Source organism: Numenius arquata, chromosome 9 (assembly GCF_964106895.1).
Source record: "Numenius arquata chromosome 9, bNumArq3.hap1.1, whole genome shotgun sequence".
Lineage (NCBI taxonomy): Eukaryota > Metazoa > Chordata > Aves > Charadriiformes > Scolopacidae > Numenius > Numenius arquata.
Genome location: NC_133584.1, coordinates 38,927,404 through 38,950,579, shown reverse-complemented (window position 1 = coordinate 38,950,579; position 23,176 = coordinate 38,927,404). Strand labels below are relative to the sequence as shown.

Here is a 23,176-nt window from a genome sequence, read left to right as displayed (position 1 = left end):
GCCTGGGCTTAAACTGGTAAATATTAGGAAGCCAACTTGGAAAAATGGGTAGTCACCATCAAAACAGCACAGATGAACAGTATTCCAGCTTTACCCACCAAACAATGAAATTAGACCAAGAGGGTTTGGTATTCCTGATGAAAAAAATAGGGGAGAGGCTCAGTAAGCCCACAGTTTACACAGAAATTATGCCTGGAGAGACAGATGAAGTTATATAGTTGTAGCCTGTTGTTCAACCCACGTCAATGCCTATGTCATCCTGGTTCCAAACCAACAGAAATCAGAAATTACTGGACAGTTTTTCAGTCTGTGCTAGGCTAGAAACTAGATTAGTTTATCATAATGACCCCTGTAATTGAAAATAGGTCCAAAAAATATCTGAGCACCTCATTCAAACACCTTTGAACACCCAATCCATTGTTAATGTTCAGTTACATTTAGAATAGTATTAATAATTCAGTCAAAAATTAGTGATACTTACGGACACAGACAGGAGTTTGTCCAGACCATTTGTGATCCTGAAGGCAAATTCTGACAGATGTACCAACAAGTCGAAAGCCAGGATTACACTGATAGACTACAGTATCACGATAACTGAAACCATCTCCACTAATATGACCATTTACAATTGGATCCGGAGAACCACAGTGACCAGCTACAATAAAAGAAAAACCCATCAGAAACAAATATTCTTACAAACCTTGCCAACATTTACAAGAATGCCAATATGAAAACAAAATTTCATCCTTGCTTTCAATAAACAATATATTAGGGTCAAATACCGCAATGTACAGAACAAGTTCTGAGGTGTAAAAACTACAGGTGATGTTCCTTCTTCTTTTTTAAGGTAAAGTGACATTCCAATAGTTTTCATTTTCATACATATAGATTCTGCAGATTTTGTTGCAGAAATGACAAATTTGTCAGAAGAATGTTTGGAAAATGTAAATCGCAAATGTATGAAATTACAAATCATTCAGTTTAATTGCTAGAAAACTGACAACTTTAACACAGGTATTCTTTCCCCTTTTGCCTTAGTAAGGTTGCCTTTTTCCTCAGAGAAGTGTGAATTAAAAGGTCTTTAATCCTCAAACATATACTATTATTTCATCATAGAGTTCCGATTTCACTTATTAATGATTTGCCATGGACATTGGAAGTAGATCTCTACTAATAACTTAAACATGGTTGGGACCATCCTCTGGCAGAGGCCAATCAGCACAGTAAAAATGAAAATCTCTTGCTCTCTAGACCAGCACAGCTGCAAGCTGCCTACCAGGATCAGTACTGGTTTAACTTAACTTCAACCATTCTTGAAAATTCTCTTGCAGAATCTTAGCGAAAAACATGTCTAGGCATTGTTCAAATGTTTTAATAGGAGAGATGATCAAGTTTCATGCTCATTTGCATGTCCTGGTGTTGTTATTAGAAAAAACATCATAGCTCTTGTTATACGTGTACAACAAATAACTGATTTCCCAGTAGCAGGTCTTCAGACATTAGTAGACAGATCTTAAGAGTAATCAAATTTAAAAACAAAACAAAAGAAAACACCCTCGGTTTTTAAAAAATAAAGAAAACATAAAACATTTATGTGGGATCACAGTCAGTCTGTTGCCTTCAAGAGAAGAAAAACTAAGTTATTTCAGATATGCATATATGTCCTACTTTGCTATATTAGCTCCTTTACAATGCTATTTCAGTCTCTACTTATATTTTTATTTAATAGAAATCTTCTCCAGTCTAATTTAAAGCCTGCAACTTAGAAACCAGGTTTCTACACAGACTTCTTCAAAAAAACCCAACCAGTTCTACAGTTAAGTATATTTTCTTATGTTCAAATATTTCCTAACATTCAGCTCCAGTTTCTACAATTAAGTTCATGTTAATTTATTACTGGCTTTTAGTAATGAATCATAAAAAGTGTTTTTATTTGTGTTTACTCTTCCCGAATAATAATCACCTTCATGTTATCTTCAGCTGATTCTTAGCTAAACTGACATATTTATTGCCTTTTTTGTGCTTATAAACTCATATTCGTGTAAAAATCAAAATAAACCCTTCTTTATATTGCTTTCCAATTTGGTCAGTACACTTTGAAATAGACACCTTCTCCAGCTGTATGAAGGCATGAAAAGGAAAGAACATCTACCAGCAGTTTCCTCCTTAGTTATATCAGCTGCTGTTAAGCAATACAGAACACATTACTCCAGCGTAATGGCACTCTTGGCACTAAGGAAGCCAAGTAATGACTTTATTCTCTCTAGATTCTGTTTGAAAACAGAGTTGCTGAGCAGGAAGCTATTTCTCTTTGCTGATTAAAGAGGAGAAAGAAAGTTCATTTTTTTTTTTGGGTGACACTGATGAATTACAACTGGCAACAATTTCATCTGAAACTATGGTAAGTCCTCATTTTGAGATGTGAGGACAGGGACTGAGGCTCATGCCTGCTGCTAGAATGGGTGTGCGCATGACGTGTTTCATGCAGCCTGTACCCATCAACAGCGGGCTTGTTTGTAACTTAGCTCCTTTGGGACTGGATCTCCTTTCTACTAACGCCTCTTTAATAATTCCAGAGACTACATTTCATTTACACTTAATAGCTCTTCTAAAACCCTAGAAAAGTAAAACACATGCTGCTTGATTTTTTTTACATATATATAAGATTACTGTAATAATCTTAATTGTAGGATGGCTGATGTCTTTAATGAATGTAAGCTTTTCATACCCACCTTCTTACACAGCTACTCTTGCCCCGACAGGGAGTATGGCAAGAGAGTAGCAAGGACGTTAAAAGCTTATTTTAATAATTTACCTTACTGTTCTCAGTCCAAATTATTATGATCCCCCTTACCATTTTCTCTCTTCCAGCCTCGCTCAGCCTCTCCTTGTCCACCACATACCTCAGCCCCTAGCCCCATAATGGGCCCTTCCCCCAGACTTGCTTCAGTTTCCAATATCTCTCTTGTATGGTGGAGGACACAAAAAACTACACGCAGTTTTCTACGTAAGGGCTGAAGAGGAAATAATAACCATGATCTGTTGACTACATTGCTGATCATACAGTCCAGTCTGAGACCTTCTTTACTGCAAAGCCACACTCTTAACTCTTTTTTAGTCTCTCCACTACGTCACCTGGGTTGCTTTCTGTAAAGCTTCTTTCTACCTAGTCAGTTCCAAGCCAGTACTCATAAGTGGCATTATTCTCACAAAAGTGCAGGGTTCTGCATTTGTCTTTGCTGAACTTTATGAGCTTCCTGATGGCCCATTCCTCCAGATTCTCAAGGTTCCTCTGTCTAGCAGTACTGCAACCCAGCATATCAGCTGTTCTTCCATCATTTGTTGTCATTCTCAAATTCGTTGAGGCTGCACCCCAACCCGTTATCCAAGTTACGGACAGAGGCTGGACGGTGGTATCCTCAGTATTTATCCTCAGCATTTTCTGGCTACTAGTCATACTTTGAAAAATGGAACACTACCCTCAGAGTTTGGTGGTTCAACTAGCTTTCCACCCATTTTGTAGTCCCCCAATCCAGTCCCTGTCTTCTCAATTTGGCTATTCTCTCCCCCGCAACTGTACTACCAGGAGTAACAAATGCATGGTCTGGCTAATTTTCAGCCTAGATGAATCATGTACTAGAGCAGACATATACCTCAGTTTTAATGATAATTTCCTCTCCTAAAGGAAACAATTCTGCATGGCCCTAAATATCCAGACATTGGGATAATTCTGAAAATTGTCATTCAGGCAATTGGGACAGTCCCAGATTTTGGAAAAGGAAATCTATGAAACATGCAAAATGGGAAGAGAAAACCTGTATGTATACAAAATCAAAAGGAATACATTTGATTTCTGAATTTTTTTCTAGACCTAAATAGTGAAGAATTGAAAAGTAGCTGCTGCACTGAAGCCAAACACAGGGAACCACAGTATATGTCAAGAAGAAAGATAGCTGAGCCAATTGGCATAATGCAAAACACAAAATATTATGCACTTTCTCTTAAATGGTGATTTAACGAGTTGCTGGACTTATGTGAGTCATTTCGTTTACAGATAATTCCAGCTAGTGGATTTAATTTTTTTTCTGGGAGTTTGGACTCATTATATTAAATATTCCAATAACTCAAGAACTGAAAGAGCACTGCAATAACACAAAATGTATGTAATTTTCCCATCAAGTAAAATTAGATTAAAAGAATATTAAGGAGGCTGCTAGTGGATTTTTTAATAAAATATGCTCTAAAGAATTAAGGAAATTGTTCACATGGCTCAAGGTTGGTTCAGTAGTTTTATTCTAAAACACCTGGAAAATGTGATACAAATCATTCTATTTTATTTTAATAAGAATTTGAAATATAAGCCAATATCACAATATCATACTGCAGTTTAGCTATGAGTTATCAATTACAGGATCAGATATTTTTACACAAACGTAGTCAGCGTTTTTCCACACTGACAAATGTAGGGAATTATATATTTTATAGAATCACAGATATGGAAAGATATGGAAAACTTACTTTTTTGGAAAGGAAATGTTAAAAATGCATGAAAATGGAATAGAGTAGATTATATTTAAGTTTAGATTTTAAAGTATGTCCTTTACTTTTTTTTGTACAGTTTTGCACCTGAAAGTCATAAAAAGTGAGGAGGAAAAAATCTGTTCAGGAAAACACTTTTGTCCATGAATAAATGCCACCAATAATAGAGATGGAGTTAAGCAAACTCTTAAATGCTTCCTATCTGATCTATGCCCTACATGTATGAATGGTCAGTCACATATACAAAGCATGCACACAAACATATGTTTTGTGACTCATATATGCAATTATTCTTGGAAGGAAAAAAAAGGAAGAGATATGAAATATCAGCAGTATGACTAATTGAGTTAAATTAAAAAATCTTGCCTAACAATTCATATTTATTCTTATATAACTAAGAAAAAATAGATATAATACTAACTACCTGAAGACTTAGGTCTTATATTTAACCTTGGACTTTATATTAGGTCTTATATTTAACCTTGGACTCATTAACTACAGTCGTTGGCTTTAGCTTTCTTTTGAGACAAATAATAAGGATTTGACAAACCCTTTCCTGAGATATAGAAATTAGTGTACTCAGTTGGCCTGAAATCATAAATTGATTCTACACGGACCAGTGGGTAACATAAAGTGATACCTATTTTCATCTATAGCTGTCCTGAATTACATTCATGCAGGTACAGTGTAGGTAAAAAGCATCTCATTATCATTCCTTTGAAATGGAAAGGCTCATTCAGAGCTCCCTGGGTGTTTGCTTCCTGATTTTCACAGGCTTCAGGTAACTCCTAAAGGCACCTCTGAAATAAATTTGGTGCATGCTGTCCTTGAAATTTAGGAATACAACTGGTGGCATTCACACCATCTAGCTTTAAAATTTAAGAATTTACCTTTCCTGAATTGCTCTCTGGAGGAGCCTGCATAGTTCCACTGACCTTGTTGGGAATTTAGGATCTTAGATTGTATTCTAAATTGCATCTAAATGAGGTGCCTAAAGTATATGATGTGAATATCTCTTATGTGAGAGAACGTTGAGAGGCAGAAAGAGGTTTAGTAGCAGAAATACAACCTTCTGCCACATGCGTGTGATAACTCAAATTTCAGACTCAGAGCTGTGCAGCATTTTTGGCACTATAGACCTTGCCTGGTTTTGAAACCACAAGGACTAAATAATGTTTAACAACTTTCCAGTTCTAAATGTGATCTTTTTTGTCTAGTGAGGTAGCTCCATGCATTTAACAGTTCTAAGCATAGGGCTGCATTCAGCAATGCAGTCAATTGAATACATCAACTAGAAATCAAAATCCATCAAATTTTTTAGAAAAATAATTGGGAGATATCATAAGACAGACAAGCATTGCTCTTACTGCAGTAACTGATCCTGCAAGAGGTCCTATGCTCATTACAAGTGGGAATAGATCTGTAGAAATAATTTAAAATGCAGATAATGAGGTGGAAAAAAATAATTATTAGTTGTGACCAAGGGGATAAGATAATAGTAATGGATACCAATTTCAGTGTGGATTTGTAAAAACTGAAACAGATAAAATCCAACAGCAAATCACTCCTGGAGAAGAAAACGATGAATTCATATAAATGAAATTCAAGCTGTATATAGAGATAGCCTATCCTAACTATGAGAACTATTAAACTTATTAGCCCTTTCCCCTTTAACTCCCAAGAGTTAAAAGCTTCACTGTGTGTAGTTTTTATACTGACTTGGAGAATAAACTGGTAGTGTTCGGTATCTAAGTCCTGTACTGGTCAATCGTTCTCCATCCCTACACGTATTTGAATCTAAATTTGTGGCTACCATAGACAGTCAATCTTCCGGGGTGTTCAGTGGTAAAATATATTTCTCAGTAGTCAGAATAGGAGAAACAAATATTTTCCAGCCTTCTGTGGGCAAGAGTTATTTATAATACAAACGGAATCCACTGAGATTTGCATATTATTTAGTTTGTATATTTTGGCAACCAAATTATACTGTGTGTATAGCCTTTCAAAAACAGAAAAGCAGTACATAAATTCTAAATACTATTATTATTGATAAGATTATGAAGTGTTTTTTCAGGTTAGTTAAAATGAACGAATGTTAACGCATATCTTTATGCTTGAAATTATTATATACAGGTGTCAGGCACTACACTGGCAATGAACGGTATAACACACTGCAAAAAACTGAGGGGTAATAGCTGTGGGTTTTTTGGTTTTCTTTTTTTTACAGTAGAGATTGCATGTTTGCAACAGAAAAAAAGACTCCTACACATACAAATTTGGGGCTGTTGGATCTTCACAGTTGCAGTTTCAGCGTCTTGTTGGTCAGCCTCAATCCAGGGATAACCTGACACCATCAGAAAGCTGATGTATCTTCACATACAAACCTCTTACATAGTTCCATTGGGGAATTAATGAACTTATGTATGTGAAAAGGTAATGCTGAAGCATAGCATTCCCCTAACCAGCACCTCAGTGGAATTCTTTTTCCTAGGTGAAAAAATAGTTATTTTACTCCTTTAGTGCTCTAAGTATCTAAAGAAGTAGTAATTAATGTACACCTCATTTATGCCATTATTTCTTACATCAAGATGACAGCATGTTTTAAATTGAAAAATAAAGTTTATGGAATTGAAAATATATCAAGCCAGATAAGCGTTTTTGCTTTTCACAGAATTTGCCAGAAACAACTATAGCTTGCTGGGAACCACTAATAACGAACCGCCATTTAGAAGCTAGGTTATTTCCAAAAGACAACGGTCACTACTTCTGAGCACTCCGTATCTTAAGAGATGACATAAAGCAACAGTATCTTCACAAAAATTGTGCTACAAATATTACTGTTGAAGGAATCAATCAGGACTACATGATCAAAGGTCACAAAATCTTAATTCAGATATGCATTACATGGTCTCATGCTATTTTTTTCTGAAAAGATTCCGTCTTCATTTTCCTTGCTGATGCAGCCTAGTATCTGAATTGAAAAAATAAAAGGCAATCAACACAGCAAGTAGGACACAAAGACTGGGATTTTATCCCCGTCTCTGAGATAAGACTCCCGCATTTTTGTATTTCACCTATATCCCATCAAACTGTCGATTCTACACTGATGAAGAATAGAGCTAATATGCAGATGATAACTCCACATGCTTTTTCATCAAGGTTAGATTACTATGCTTTTGCCTGTTAGTCCATTACTGTCTTGTGGCTTGCAACCTGTTTCAAAATATTGTCTCTAAAAGTATTTTCAGGCATTAAAGATCTCCAGAAATGCAGGATGTACTCTGTTAAAAATCACGCTTATCTAATGATATTTGATATTCTTTTTTCTTAATAACCTGCTAAGATGAAATTTATGCTACTTGAAAATTGTTTTTTTGAAGATATGATTGAGTTGGTATGTGGTGCCATCACACCTGGTTATTGTGATGCAGATGTTCTTCTTTTATTATATTCTACGAGGGGAACGTTGCTGTATTTTCAACTGCAGCTCTGATTTTCTGTGTTTTGCTCAGGGGAACTCTAGCCATTTCTTTCAGTTTTGCACGTTGGTGAGAGCATGAACTCAAAGCTCAATAACTGCAAATACCCTTTATGGTGGTATTATGAAGTAACTTTGCTTAGAAACTTAAGGCAAACCAACATAGATTACCTACTTATCACTTATATCTATAAGGTAATGAGCACTAGCAACCTGATATGCCAAAGGTCATATGTATGTCTACCTGAACACAGAAAGACAGTAACACTGCTGGTAGTTAGAAAGTTAAGAATGGATTCAGGTGTCTAAGAATGCTCAGCCTTTTGTTATCAGTTCCCTAGGTATAAGCAAAACTTCTTTCTCACACATGCATATTTACACTGACTTATTGTAGAGGTAGATGTCAGGTTTATTTTGACTTGGTTCATGGAATTGACAATGTTAGAGATTCTTCAGACAGTATGAGGGTTTGAAGAAGTGAGGCTTAGAAAAAGCTTTTTTTTTCAGATTTGATTTGAATTCATTTCTTCAGATAGGACAAAAGTATATTGTTCTTCATGACACTGCAAAACATATCTATCCACATTCTTTTAATGGGATGTTTTGAAGACACCAAGGTTATAGGAAGATAACCAGAATTTTATTTTTCACATGCAAAATTTTCATATTAATATACTTTTAAAAAACTTAGTGTATCTACAGAGTAGGAGGAGAAGGGATTTTATAATTTAGAAATTAATCAGCATAATTTATTTAAAAGGTTTAAGTCAAATGTTACTGCTAGACATGCATCAAATTAGTCAAACATTGCTCTAGCCTACCTGAAAACTTTACAAGAAGTGAATTCTGGATAGAGAATAATTTCTGACTATCCATGTTACAGATAGTACCATTTCCTTATAAAACAATGTGTTTACTGTAAAAAACAGTAATATAGATTATTCTGAATAATGATATATCAGTTACTCTAGTTGTTTTGGGTTTTTTTTAAATGAAAACTTGAGGTCTGAACTATATACACTTCAGGGTTTTAGGGCTGTTGGTTTTGCTTTACTTTGGACTGTCTCTTGTCTTCTTCCCTTAACGGGAAGCTAAATATGCTGAAAGCTCATTTGTAATTGGAATGCATCAGGAATACTCCTGAACTGACACTCATCTTCCAGCTTAGTTTCATCACACACCCTGTGACTCCTCCACAAAGCAAATCAAAGTACTGTAAATGTGGGCAATCGAGTCACTTAAAAAACCTTCCTGGACCAAAAAGCAGTCCAACAACATTAAATACAATTTACTTTCTAATAAAAAGTTATATGCTAGTAGAGTAGTGTAAAAATATATGCAGTACACAATATTTCTGTATTTAAGAAATCTTTATTTTTCATTGACTTAAAAATATTGTTGCTTGGTAAGATCTGAATTCCAGTACTTGATACTGTGTTTGATTAAAACAAAATAAAACAAAACATAAGAAAAACCAGAAATTTGTTTTTTACCTAGGCATTGGGTTTCAGTACCACTCCAGAGACCGTTTGCCAAGCATTCTCTCACATGAGAACCAACTAATGTGTATCCTGTGTTACAGGTGAAAATTGCAGTAGCTCCATACACTGTTAAGGTTCCAATCTTATTTCCATTTGGTGGAGATGGAAGACCACCACAGGAGATAACTAGGAAAAAACCCAAACAACAGAAAAAATTGAAATATGAAAATATTTTTCATAATTTCTTAGACTGGAAGACAATATATCACCTCTCATTTTCTGAAAAAGTAAATGCAATAGGAGTAAATACAAGAGTTGTATTCCACAGTAAGAGCATTAAATTATGCTTGATTTGGCAACACATATTCTAAGGCTGAAAATTCATTGGGATATCTTCACAGCTTGACAGCAGTTTAAACACAATCTGTATTTCCAGTTCTGAAACAAGAGAACTATATCAATGACTGGGAAGGTTGTGGTTATATTCCTGGCCACCCCTCAAACATACTTTCCCCAGGCATTTTTAAGTGTTATGTCTGTTTAAAGATATTAATTTTTTTTACCAGGTAGTACTTAAAATTGTTATGAACTGTCTTTTTTCTTATTGCTCACTACTGTTCATAATCGTATAGCATATATGGTAGCCTACTTGTTAAAAATATAAATCTTCTGTTTTTTCTTAAGGCTAGACTTGAACCATTATCACAGAACCCTCTGTAGCATCAGCTGCAACCCACAGCTATTACAGTACCTCATGAAAAATTACTTTTTAAGAATGTATTAAACTAATTTAAACTGTTCTGTCATGTCTCGTTTCTAGAAAAATATATTAATAATATTGTAATTTAAGATGCAGACCGATGCCTTCAAGAGCTTCAACTGTATTTTATTATACGTTAGCATAAGTCATAGATTTACTTCCAAAAGCATGTTAAAGACAACTAAACTTCCTATCTGAAAGCTCAAGGCCACATTCTTCTATATTTTAAAAGGTTCGCTATAGAAAACAGTATGGAATTGGGTAGATAAAATCAAGTACATAGCACTGTGCATTTAACAGTCATAATCAGAATATATGTGATCAAAGTCTTTTACGCACACAAGGTTTCTAGAGGTGGATGAGACTCCTTTCAACTACAATCAAGTCACATTACTGTAATTTGTGGAGTAGTGTATCATTGTAATTTGTACTGCTAGTACTGAATATTAATTACACTTATGCATATGTTAAAAAATATTTTCTAAAATGCAATAGAAAGAATTGTTCTAAATATATTACAAATGCTTTATTATTTTTAAATACAGTGATTCCAGTTAAAAATAAGTAAACTACATGAATAATGAGCCACCTCATAATTTGTTATGCAGCTGTTCAGTATATTCTCAAACAAATAAAAGATTTACTAGCTAGGTCTCTCTTAATCCAAAACCCCCTTAAGTTGGTGTTTCACAATTCCTTTAGAGATACTATTCACAAGATAGATATTGATAAATATGATATAAATAACTTATCATCAGTGTTTCAATTAGCTTTCCTGCTGCTTCAGAAATATAAACAGCTAGGATCTATATTTATATAACCTGCCCCTAGCATTTGAATGACAGACAGATAGTAAACAGTAGACTTCTCAAAATACTCTATAGTGTATTTCTGGATCTTAATGATCTATATCCAATGGAAGTATTACTGAACATCTCATGAGGGATGAAGTTTGCCATAATTAAATCCTAATCAGTTCTCTATCAGAGGGCAAAATAATGTATCTGTCTTATAAATAAACTAATGTCTCTTCAATGACCAACTCCTTGGGTTTCTGTATCTACCTGATATTTTGCTTTTGGTTAACTGCATCACATATGGGTCACTTCATTTTCTACTTACTTAAAAATTCTATAATTGCAGAGGTTGGTCAAGAACCAGGTTTTCAAAGACTTCTCAGCAGCTGAGCAGTAGCTGCATACTAGGCAGCAAATACAAACCCAGGTTTTTTAGTATGTGTGCACAAAAGAAAATGAACACAATTGCAGTTAATAGAATAAAAAACTCACTAGTTTCAAATTAAAAGAAAACTGATATAGCTACTACTGGTTTATAAGAGATATAGAAGAGTCACCTTACTTTTCTAACTAAATATTTTTAAAAAGGAATTTTCCCCAAAACAATACCAATGGAATAAAACAACCAACATAATTCCACAGCCCATCATCATTTAGATAAGATCAAATATATTGCTTTTATGTATGTATTGTATTGGATTGCTGTTACAGGCAGCTCTCTCAGCCTTGTTCTAAAAATATCTTAAATAATTATTTCTTTTCTAGAAAATAAATATTGATGTATATTATTTTTAATTCAATAGTGTACATCCCTCTGTTTTCTTTTCTTTGTTCTTCTTTTCATATGCTAACATAATTCTCTAATACTGCCTTTATAAATTCCATGTCTTACTTGCAGCCACACAATTCCCAGTACTGGTAAAAGATTGTGTCAATTTACACTTGAATCAAGCGATTCAGTACAATCTGAGATGACTTTGGGTGCTCTTTCTAGCCTCCAGCTACTATTGAAGCCGGTTGAGAATCTCTCCCAAGTTCTCTTTAGTGTTTACCATCTTAGCTACTGTAATTTGTCTCATATGGTATCAGGAGGTTGTATTCAGGCAAATTAATTTTCTCTTCTGTTTGTCACAGTATGTACACCATACTGAAGATTTTACTCAATGATTTATTTGCAATATGAAAAGCTATCTGATGTTTGTTCATTCTGTTATCACTATCACAGAATCATATGAAATACTTTTGGTACCGTTTATCATAAGGTATTGTTGACATGTCTGCAGATTTAATGGAGTTTGACAAAGCAGAATGATTCTGTTCCCTTTGCTTAAATACCAGAAGTATTTACAAAAACTGGTTACAATTTAGTACCAGTTCATCCGATCCCAAGAATTCTTTCCTACAGTGCTGCCATAAAAATTTTCTTATTGATTTAGTTTGTTTCAGAATAGTCATTCAAATATCTTCTAACATTAGAAACTGAATTTAAAAAAAAGTCACTTTCAAAAAATAGAAATAGAGAATCTCTTTCAGGATGAAATACTAAATTTGAATAATTCACTGAAATTACATACTACCCTGAAAAATTGAATGCCTATATTTTATTTCCAGTTCTGCTGAGTATGCTAGACCTGTTAGTTGGCCATTTCCCTTCAGATGCTGGGATCTTCTGCGCTGCCCCGGCATTGAAGAGAACTTGTAAGTACTAGCATAATGCAGTAAAAGTTTCTGCTTTAAGGGTAGCAGAACTAGCTGATGTGCCAAATATCCCCTCCAACCAAAGCAAATAACACCTTGGAAAAAGAAGAAATGAAGTTTGGGGGGGGATTCATTAAGACTTTGATGCTCTCACGCTTGACAACTGTATGGTCCCACTCAGAATGTCAAGGTTCTCCAAATTTTTAAACATCTAAAGTTAGGGCAGATGTAATTTATGATACTGTTGTATGAAGACATTATGAAAGCTCATATATATGTTTCTCCAACAGTGCAGTTTTCATGCTTGGCCCAAGAGGTCAAGGCAATATCACCTTCTAATCTAATTCTAATCTGTAATCTTCTAAAGGAATAACATTATCTCCACAGTATTCTCTAAATATTTATGCACTATCTAGTTGAATAAATCCATAGTCAGACATAGATCATCATCCAGATTGATCTTCTGATGCTACTTCATTGACTCTTGTATGAAATATATTGTACTTTACACATACAGTTTGAATCAGTTGATATCAAAGCATTTTTAAAAAAAAAACCCTGTATTTATAAAATAAAATAAAATATATGTATTAAAAAGCACAGGATATTCTGTAAACAAGTATGTTCCTTACCCTTACAACTTGGCCTTTCATTGCCTACACTCCAGGTTCCATTAGTCCTGCACTGTATGAGTCTTCGACCCAATAAATAGTATCCAGGACTGCAGCTGAGCATGACTTGAGCTCCATACTCATTCAGTGACCCAGAAATAAGTCTCCAGACAACATGTTCTGAGAGAAGAGTCTCTATGCTGGGGCAAGTTACAGCTGTGAAGAAAGGACACTTAAATATTAGCACTGTACTCCTAAATTTCTTCACAGAATATGTCTTGCCTTACTGGCAGAAGTTTTGCAATGTAAAATTGAGCATACCACAAGCATTTTTGAAATACAAGTTCCAGAAAAAATAATGAACATCAATACAGCACGTATTACAAATTGAGCAGGAGTTTGTAGTACATTTTCATTCAGTGAGATGCAGTGGAACAATAACATACTGTTATGCTCTCTAATGTGATTTATTTAAAAACTGCAGAAACAAAACACATCACAGACTACAGTAGATGTAAAAGGGAAAGCATATAATGCTATGTAATTTCTGCAAATGCTCAAGTGATGCTTTATTTTTCTGTCCATGATATTCACTTTAGGAAAGCTCTAACAAGTTCTTAAAACAGGTTGCCATAAAAGCTACTCACACACGTTCAAATGCAAACTACTATTAAATAGTATAATTTGGGTATTCAGGAAAAAAAGAAAGATAACATTTAGAGAGATTTTTAGTGTGATTTCAGCTCTGCTGCTTTTAGTGTTTCAGATTTTGTAAGAGAATGCAGTTACTGCCAATAGACAAGAACTGTAGTTTATGTTTTTCATAAGGCTTAACATAGTTACCAATCATAGTAGCATACTTAAATATTTGTCAATTTAAAACTGATGCTCTGCAATTTAAGATAAAGTACACAGAATATTTATAATATTTAGGATATTGACATGAATTCTATATCAATGTGCCTATGTCTCTGTAAAGATTAGACTAGTTTTATGAAAATATTTATGATTATTTTAAAATAGCTGTATTTGGTATCTTATGCCAAGTTGTTCAGAATTTCCCTGCTATAGAAAGTCTTAATGAATTAGTGACTGTTTATATCCTAAAGAATACTTTAGAAAAAACTACTACGCCAAGAACACTTCAGAAAAGCTATACTTTCCAAGGAAAACAAAACAAATAAAAAAACATGTAACAGAAATTTAGTTTGGCCTCTTTTGTTTCCCTTATATGTTGCTAAACAAAAGGTGACAAATTTTATATATATTTTGTATACTTAGGAATCATTACCTCTGGTCTTTTGTATAATATACTCAAGTAAGACAAAAGCATTAGGAAGAAGTGTGTAAAAGCTGTAAAATATACTGAAGAAATAAAAAGATTCTTGTTTATGCTATTATAAATTTACACCATTCTACCAGGGAAAGGACTAATAAAACTGACAAAAAATAATTACATATTCTGTAACCTTTACACTGTCTGAGAGGTATAAAGTGGTTTTATCACGAGTATGAATGTGTGATGAAAGACCAGAGTTCAGGCAATCACTGAAATGAAGTGAAAGGGACAGAAAAAGAATTCTTTTAAGTTAGATTTCCACCACTTTTCAGAGTACCTTTGATAATGCTAGAATTATACATCTACGCTTTCCAGTAGTTACTTTACCCATGGTAAGTTCTACCATCTAGGAAGTACAGAGCTGGTACTGTAGCATATCTGTGAAGATATGTAAGAATTTAAGAAGGGGAAATCATCTGAAGAACTTCCAAAAAAAAAAAAAGGTACATCTCATGCTATTCCAGGAATACCTTGAATTTTGTGACTCTGAACGTAATTATTGTTTCAACGGAAAAAAAAAAGGCAAGTACAATATACATGATGGAAAAATATCTCAATTACAGAAACTTGCTATTATTATTTGCAAATGTGATGGCATCTGATATTGGTTGCCATTCTTCAGCAGGTAGTTAACAACCACAAGGAAAGGGCATCTTTGTCTTACTGTACTGTGAATTTATTATGCAATAACTGGAACTATATTGTTCAAATATACCCCTTTGACTAAATTCACTATTATCTTAAAAGAAGTAAGATTAAGGTCAAGTCATGTATTTTGCTTGAGAAACTAGCGTAGTTTAAATTCATTAGTATTAGTAAAATAAAAAGACAGTAGGAAACCAAATTATCCCATACACCACAGAATCTTAGAATAAAGACCTAAGAACAAAATACAATCACTTGAGAAAGTTGGTAATTTCATTACACTAGCAGTAAAAAAACCTCAGAGCAAACCTTGTGCTTGGAATTGTCCTCACCCACATGCAGGACCTTGCACTTCGCCTTGTTGAACTTCATGAGGTTTGCACGGGCCCACCTCTCAAGCCTGTCCAGTTCCCTCTGGATGACATCCCCTCCCTTCAGCATGTCTACCACACCACACAGCTTGGTGCTGTTGGCAAAATTGCTGAGGGTATACGCTATCCCACTGTCCACGTCACCAACAAGATGTTAAACTGTCATGCGGGACAGTGTCAAATGTCTTGCACAAGTCCAGGTAGATGATGTCAGTTACTATCCCCTTACCCACCAATGCTCTAACACCGTTGTAGAAGGCCACCAAATTTTTCAGACACGATTTGCCCTTGGTGAAGCCATGCTGGCTGTCACCAATCACCTCCTTATTTTCCATGTGCCTTAGCAGAGTTTCCAGGAGTATCTGCTCCACGATCTTGCTGGGCATAAAGGTGAGACTGACCTGCCTGTAGTTCTCCAGGTCTTCCTTTTTTCCCCTTTTTAAAAAGGGGGGTTATGTTTCACCTCTTCCAGTCAGCAGGAACTTCACTAGACTGCCATGACTTCTCAAATATGATGGATAGTGGCTTAGTAACTTCATCTGCCAGTTCCTTCAGGACCCAAAGATGTATCTCATCAGGTCCCATGGACTTGTGCACCTTCAGGTTCCTTAGATAGTCTCTAACCTGGTCTTCTACATTGGGCAGTTCTTCATTCTCCCAGTCCCTGCCAATGCCTTCTGCAACCTGGGTGGTGTGGCTGGAGAACTTGCCAGTGGGGACTGAGACAAAAAAGTCATCCTAGCTAATGTCTTAGCTAATAAAAACTCCAACAATTGCACAATATCTATGATGAGCTGGTGGTGAATCTTTGCCTGTTTATATTAACAAATTCCTTTTTGCATACATAATACAACTGATGCTTTATTCCAGAACTACTTATGATTCATAGTTCTATAACTAGACATTGTACAAACATATTTCTAATTATTTTCTAATTAATTTCTAGATAAAAATCAATGTCTGAACCTTCATAGTTATAGCTTAGCACACCATAGCTTCCAAAATATCTACAGTGAAATCTGTAATAGGCAGATTATGCAAAGGTAACATTAGCTGTTCTTTAAAATGTTTGATATTAGAGAAATTAGCATAAACCAATAAAGGACCCGATTTAAATCTTTGAATGAGTATATTAAAGGAGTCATGGAAAAGAGCAATAAATTTATGCTGTTACAGGGAACCATCCCAGGCAATTAAAATGTTAGAAAAATTAATTAACCACAAAGTCAATTTCCTAAGTTATGCATCCACTTGCTTCTATGAAAAAGAAAGCAAGTAAGAACAGAGGCTAACAAGCATCCTATTTCAGCATTATTTTTGTTAATAAACAAATGCTGGTCCAGATCTCAGCACCAACACACATGGATTATATTCTATATGGGTACATTTTATATGTACTTATATAGAAATATAGTATAATATTGTACACAGTCATATTCTTTGTTTACAAGTTATGGTGCTTTGCTTTAGAAAACTGGTAGGGTACCTGGCATAAGCAGAAAAAAAATCTGACGTCATGATCTTGCAATAAGGGAACAGATTCAGCCTTCTTATCTTGTGAAGAGAAACATGGAAGTAAATCATAACATTTGCTGTCATTATTGTTTCACCTTCTGTCACAATATTTTAAATCAGTTCTCTAGATCTGGTCAAAAAAACACAGTGCACAGAACTGAAAGTTCTGCTCTGCATTAACTAGATCCTACTTTAATGCTCTTTTCTGTATATCTTTTAAAGCAGATTTAGGCCTGCAGATTTTCTATGGAACAAAAAAGGTTATACTTCCATTAGTTTCAAGTGGTCAGGTATCTGTAAATCTCTTTACTACACGTCTAGCAAAACTAAAACTAATTAATCATAATTATAATATCCTTAAGACCTTGCATTAGGCATTTTCTAGCAGGCAAAAATGTCTGTATTAAAAAATAATTAAATTGTATTAAAAATAATCTGCTGGCCCAGAGAACCTTTTTTTTTGTGTTGCTTTGTCATGAAAAAAGTGACGCTTGATTTGTAAAAGAATTATGTGTTAACGTTCACTCTAGTTCTTCTAAAAGTATCATATGTATTTAAACTCTCTGGGAGCAAACACTGGGACTGTACCACATCTTAAACTAGCAGAAGTTTCTAGCACTGGAATACACTGTTTGTAAAAGCAAACTTGTTACTGAGATTTCTTTTCATAGAATATGAATTTTGGAACAAGGAAAAGCAATCTTTCTAATAGTATTAAAATATACATACTAAACAGAGAAAGAAGTTCTCTTTTGCTTCAGAACAGGCTTAGTATGACTTCCTTCATTGATTCAGATCTCATACCATTTTTTCAGTAGTTTCCCCGTATCACATCATGCAATTTATACTACTGACACACTGAGGCACAACTCATTCTTTCTAGTTCCTTCAATTCTTAAGAATTCTAAACCCCCTGTCTGTCTATATTATTCAGAGAAAACATAAGCAACACATTCAATCTATGAACAGACTTTAATGACATCAACTACTAAGTTCGATTGCCGTGGAGGGAGAACCCAAGATTTAGATCAGTATTTCTGTTTCATGAGCAGTGTCAAGTGTCCACAAAATCAAAAAGTCTATGAAAATATATTTAGTGACTCCCCAAAAGATAACTATTCTTATCTGTCATCTTTAGCACATAAAATGTAGAGAGATAGTCCAAGTCACAAGGATGTTCAGGAAAAAATGTATACTACTTCTGTTTCATTTCTGTGAGTTTAGAAATTTTGTACCCAAACCAAAAAACACCGTACAAGATGAAAAAGGAAAATAACTTCTATAACACTGAAAAATCTAGATTTCTAAATCAGAGGAAATTCTCAGGAGAAGGAGAAAGCTACACAGGAAAACAAGCACATGGTGAAAAATATTTAAAAATATAAATAAAACTGTAAAACAAAAGAATTGTCTCAGATGAATGGACTGACCCTCACCACCATCTTTAGATGACTTTGTTTCTGTAGACAATAGTTACAGATACAATTCCAAGAATGAATCTCTCTATCAGTAAATAACATATCCAAGTGCAGCTCTGGATTGAATTTAGGGAGCAGCACATCTAAATTTTGCATTGACGGCTGTTCTTTTCTGTTTCCATCTTTCAGTCTCTGCTTTGGAAGACCTTATTTCTCTACACTTGGTGATATATATTATGAAGAAAGTGAGGCACTAAATAAGAAGAATAATGTTCACTAACTAGTAACAAAAAAAATTTAATAATTATGCTGTAATGATGCAATTTTATACAATAATAGCAAAAGATTATATCATCCAAAAGAGAGAAAGGAAATTTCATTTGTGTTCTTTTCCCTTTTTAACTTGTCACTGCAAGAATCAGCATCTGTATTTCCATAGTAGCAGCCAAAATTCAAATCATATCTGATTAAATAGAATAGACAAAAAATTCCTGAAAGATTGTTCTAGGGTTTTGTTGGTTTTTTTGTTTGTTTGTTTTAATCTTAGAAAGATGGAAATTTACGACTTTTCACAAGAGTACTTTACAGGTGTGTAAAAATGCTGATGATAAGTAAATCAGTGTTTCTCAGTTAACTATAGTTGCAGCTTAAAACCTTGAATTTGTAATCATGCCTACACATCCTTTCCTTTCTGTTTGAACATTATCCAAAGGATATTAGTTGGCATAAAAGGTATTGGGGGAGTTTATGTGGCATACGGTAAGGAAAGATTCATGCAAATACCAGTGCTCATCTACAGTTTGAGACCAAAGTTGCTTGATTTATTCATATTTCTTCGATATATCTACACCTGTTGGATGGGATGTTTTTTGGAACTGTATATCACACTCACTTCTCTGACCGACAGTAATGTACTAATTTACAAATTTCAGAAGAAAGTTTTTTCATACTTTACACCGTATTGTGTGTTCATGCGTAAAGTTACTACTCTATGGTCAATCTCTACAGAGACCTGATTTAAATTGGCCTGATTTAAAGTATTGCCTGATAAAGGCTTTAAATAACATACAGATAAACATCTCTAGTTACCTTCACCATGTGCTAGAGATCTCTATGCAGAATAACTGAAGCAGGTTACTTATTTGGCACAGTTAAGCTTTCTTAATAAGTATCTCATGCAATTAAATTCAATGGCCTAATGTCCTTGATCCATCTGTGTCTTGCTGTATGACCTGCACAAAACATATTTCTCTTGATTTAAATCTCATATAAAGACTTCTAATGAAAAGAAAGGAGTTCCAAATGTCTGCCTCAGACATTGTATTATCAAAGATACTTTGCAAAACAAACTGCACTGATTTCAACCTTCATTTTAATAGGCCTGGGGATAAAATTAATTCATTTATTTACCACTTACCTTTCTGTGCTGTGTTTGCTGCTCATGAAGTCTGAGATATTTCTCTCTCTGGAGACTAAATGCATTTATCCTTACAGCAGTAATACCATAAAAACAGGTTGTTATGCGGATTGTCTAAGCTTTTCTGCACTTTGCAAGTAAAAAATCTTGGGTAAAGCATGCCTGCCTCTGAATAGCAATCCGTTTGGAAAATATTGACTTCAATATTGTCACGTAGGTCACTAGCATTTTAATTTAGCACTTCTGATTTTAGAAGTAATGGGATTCTTTTTCAAACTGAATAAATTTTTTGAAAAGGAAAAATGAAGATAAAAAAGTTTTATGTATATTTTGTTAGGCTATTATAAATATTAGACAATCAATGGTGAAAGTTGTGCTAAAGGTTAATAATTAAGCTTTATTTTACAGAGTTAAGTTTGATCATTTCAATAATACAAGCTTTTTATTTTCCTTTTTTTTTTTTTTCCCCACTACGGATATACTGTTATTAATTCAGTATTTTTAATCCTCAGTTAGTTTAACTGGCCTCTTTTGTCCAAAAAATCTGTTGATATTTCTGCCGATTAATCATTAAAGTTATAGTCTTTATACCTTGTCAATTTTTTCTGAGAGAATGAAGTACGGTTCAATACTCTGGAGCCCTGCCTTTCTTCCACACATGGCTCTGAATTCAGAGCACGTCTGCGTGATCACAGCTGGTTTTGAATACTCCTTCTTATATACTCTGTGGAACTGCTGTGTTCAGTTTTAGGCACTGTCCTTCAAGAAAGGTGGAGAGCACTTGGAGATTGTCCAGAGGACAATAATGAGAATTACCAGTACAAAAAGTGTGAAGGAAGAGTGAGAACGGATCACAGCAAGACAGTTATCTCTACAGAAGAGGTAACTATGTGTATCGGGTACAGGAGTCAAAGTGTTGGCGGAGGGAGGTTGGGGGTCTTGGGACTGCAGGGGTGGCCTCTATGAGGAGAGGCTTGAGCTGCTGGACACAGCTGGTTCCAAAAAACCCACCACAGGACACAGGTGAGCCCATCAGTGGAGATGGTGGCACCTCTGGGAAAGTGTATGTAGGAAAGGGTAAAACACTGCACAGGCAGAGGAGGAGGGAACAAAAAGAGTGAGAAGAAGCAGAGGGAACAGAAAGGTCACAGAAGGAGGAGGAAGTGCTCAGGCACCAGAGCTGGTATTCTGTTGCAGCTCACAGAGAAGACCATGCCAGAGCAGATATCCACTCCGCAGCCCATGGTGGAGCAGGGGGATATTTTCTGAAGGAACTGCAGCCAGTGGAGGACCCATGCTAGAGCAAGTTTATCCTGAAGGACAACAGCCCATGGAGAAGGGCTCCCATGCTGGAGCAGGGGAAAAGTGCAAGGAGGAAGGAACAGCAGAGTGGAGCTTTTTATAAACTGACCATAACTCCCATTCCTCATCCCCTAGCACTGCGTGGGGTGGGGAGAAGAGTCAAGAGCAAAGGACTGAAGCTAACCCTGGGAGCAGGGAGAGAAAAGTGTTGTTTTGACTTTATTTTCTGAAATGTATTTGACCCTATTTTCATTGGTAATAGATTAAGTTTTCCCAAGTTTACTCCTGTGACAGTAATCTCTGTCCTTATCTCGACCCACAAGATTTTTCATCCTACTTTTCTCCCTGCCTGGTTGAAGAGGGGGAGTGAGTGAGCAGCTGGACGAGGATGTGGCTGCTGGCCAAGGATAACCCACCACAGTGAAAAAATAAGAGTTTTCAAACACATTGAAAAGAATTAAAGAAGAATAAAATAAATTCTATTTGTCCACTCTGGATACAACATGAAATAATGCTTTTAAACTAATGAAAAACAGACTCAGGTTATATATATTAGGAAAAACTTTGCAAGAGGAAAAAAAAAGCAAAATATGAAATATAGTACCCAGGAAGGTCTTCAAGATTAGGTTAAATGATCACCTGTCAGGAATGCTTAGAAGATCTTTGGCAGCAGCTTTCAACAATATTTTCTAACAATTTCTGCTGTCAGTTAATTCAAATAAATGAAACCATTTCACAGTCACGTATAACTTCACAATTCTTATATTCACAGCATTTTACTCTTTGAAAACAAGCTGAATTTTACGTGTTTGAAAAACTAAAATGCTTTTCAACTTCAGAATCTGGAAAGTGTGTACATATACTGTAGGTTAGTTCAAGAATCTCAATTAACTGTTAAAAAATTTAAGTGTAGTATTATAGCAATTAATAATTTTAAGATGGTGTTCCAATTGTTATTTCAAGCCATGTATTCAAAGTCAGGCTGAGTTAATTATTGCTTTGATCCAGTACGAAGACAGGAAGTGGTAGCCCACTGCAAACGAGAGGCCATGTCACACGGTAGAGGAGTCTGCATTACATTGTCTAGTTCTGAGAGGAGGCAAAAATGAAGACTAAAGGACTCTTATCCAGCTTTACTATCTACACTAGCAGTATTTTAAGAAATAGCTTTTGCTTTTATTACTTTAGAAGCTATATTAAAATAAATTACAATTGGTGGTTGTAACTTTATACTGTGAAAATGGAGAAGAGCACAGTATTCATAATAAGAAAATATAAATGTAACTGCATTATCTAATAATTATAATTCAGATTTTTTAAGAAGATAAATAAGGGGGTTTTTAATTAAACAAATTTATAGTCCTCTTCTATTTTACTAAATGCCAAATGATTATATGTTCCTGAATGGCTGGGTCAGAGGATATGTTTACATAAATTACCAGTGAAGATTTTCCTGAGAAAGTTCAAGGGAAATATGCTTGAGAAATACATGCCCACTTACATTTGCAAACAGGTGGCCTCCCTTTGTTGCTCCATAATCCATCTTCTTGACACACTGCTGTTGCTTGTTGACTAGATTCTAGCTTGAAGCCCTCATTACATTCATATATCAATCTACTGCCCAAAGTGAATTCATTACCTATAATGGAACCATTCCCAGGGGATTCAGGAATACCACAAGATACAGCTGTAAAGAAAGGAAAGAAAAAGATAAAGAATTGGCATTTTCTCATATATTTTTAAAAAATATTGTCCCACCACTGAAATGAGAAGCATAGATCAGTAATTTTGACATATCACATTCA

The 23,176-nt window shown here is 34.9% G+C and overlaps 1 protein-coding gene across 1 annotated transcript in view; it reads right to left on the bottom strand.

The window, feature by feature from the left end:
• Positions 1-23,176, bottom strand: part of CSMD1 (CUB and Sushi multiple domains 1) — a 1,131,310-nt gene that overhangs the window by 56,314 nt on the left and 1,051,820 nt on the right. The window contains exons 50-53 of the mRNA XM_074153404.1: positions 22,873-23,058; positions 13,386-13,580; positions 9,511-9,684; positions 482-655 (exon numbers count right to left, since the gene is read on the bottom strand). Coding sequence (XP_074009505.1) covers positions 482-655; positions 9,511-9,684; positions 13,386-13,580; positions 22,873-23,058 — 729 coding nt within the window. The remainder of the gene's footprint in view (positions 1-481; positions 656-9,510; positions 9,685-13,385; positions 13,581-22,872; positions 23,059-23,176) is intronic.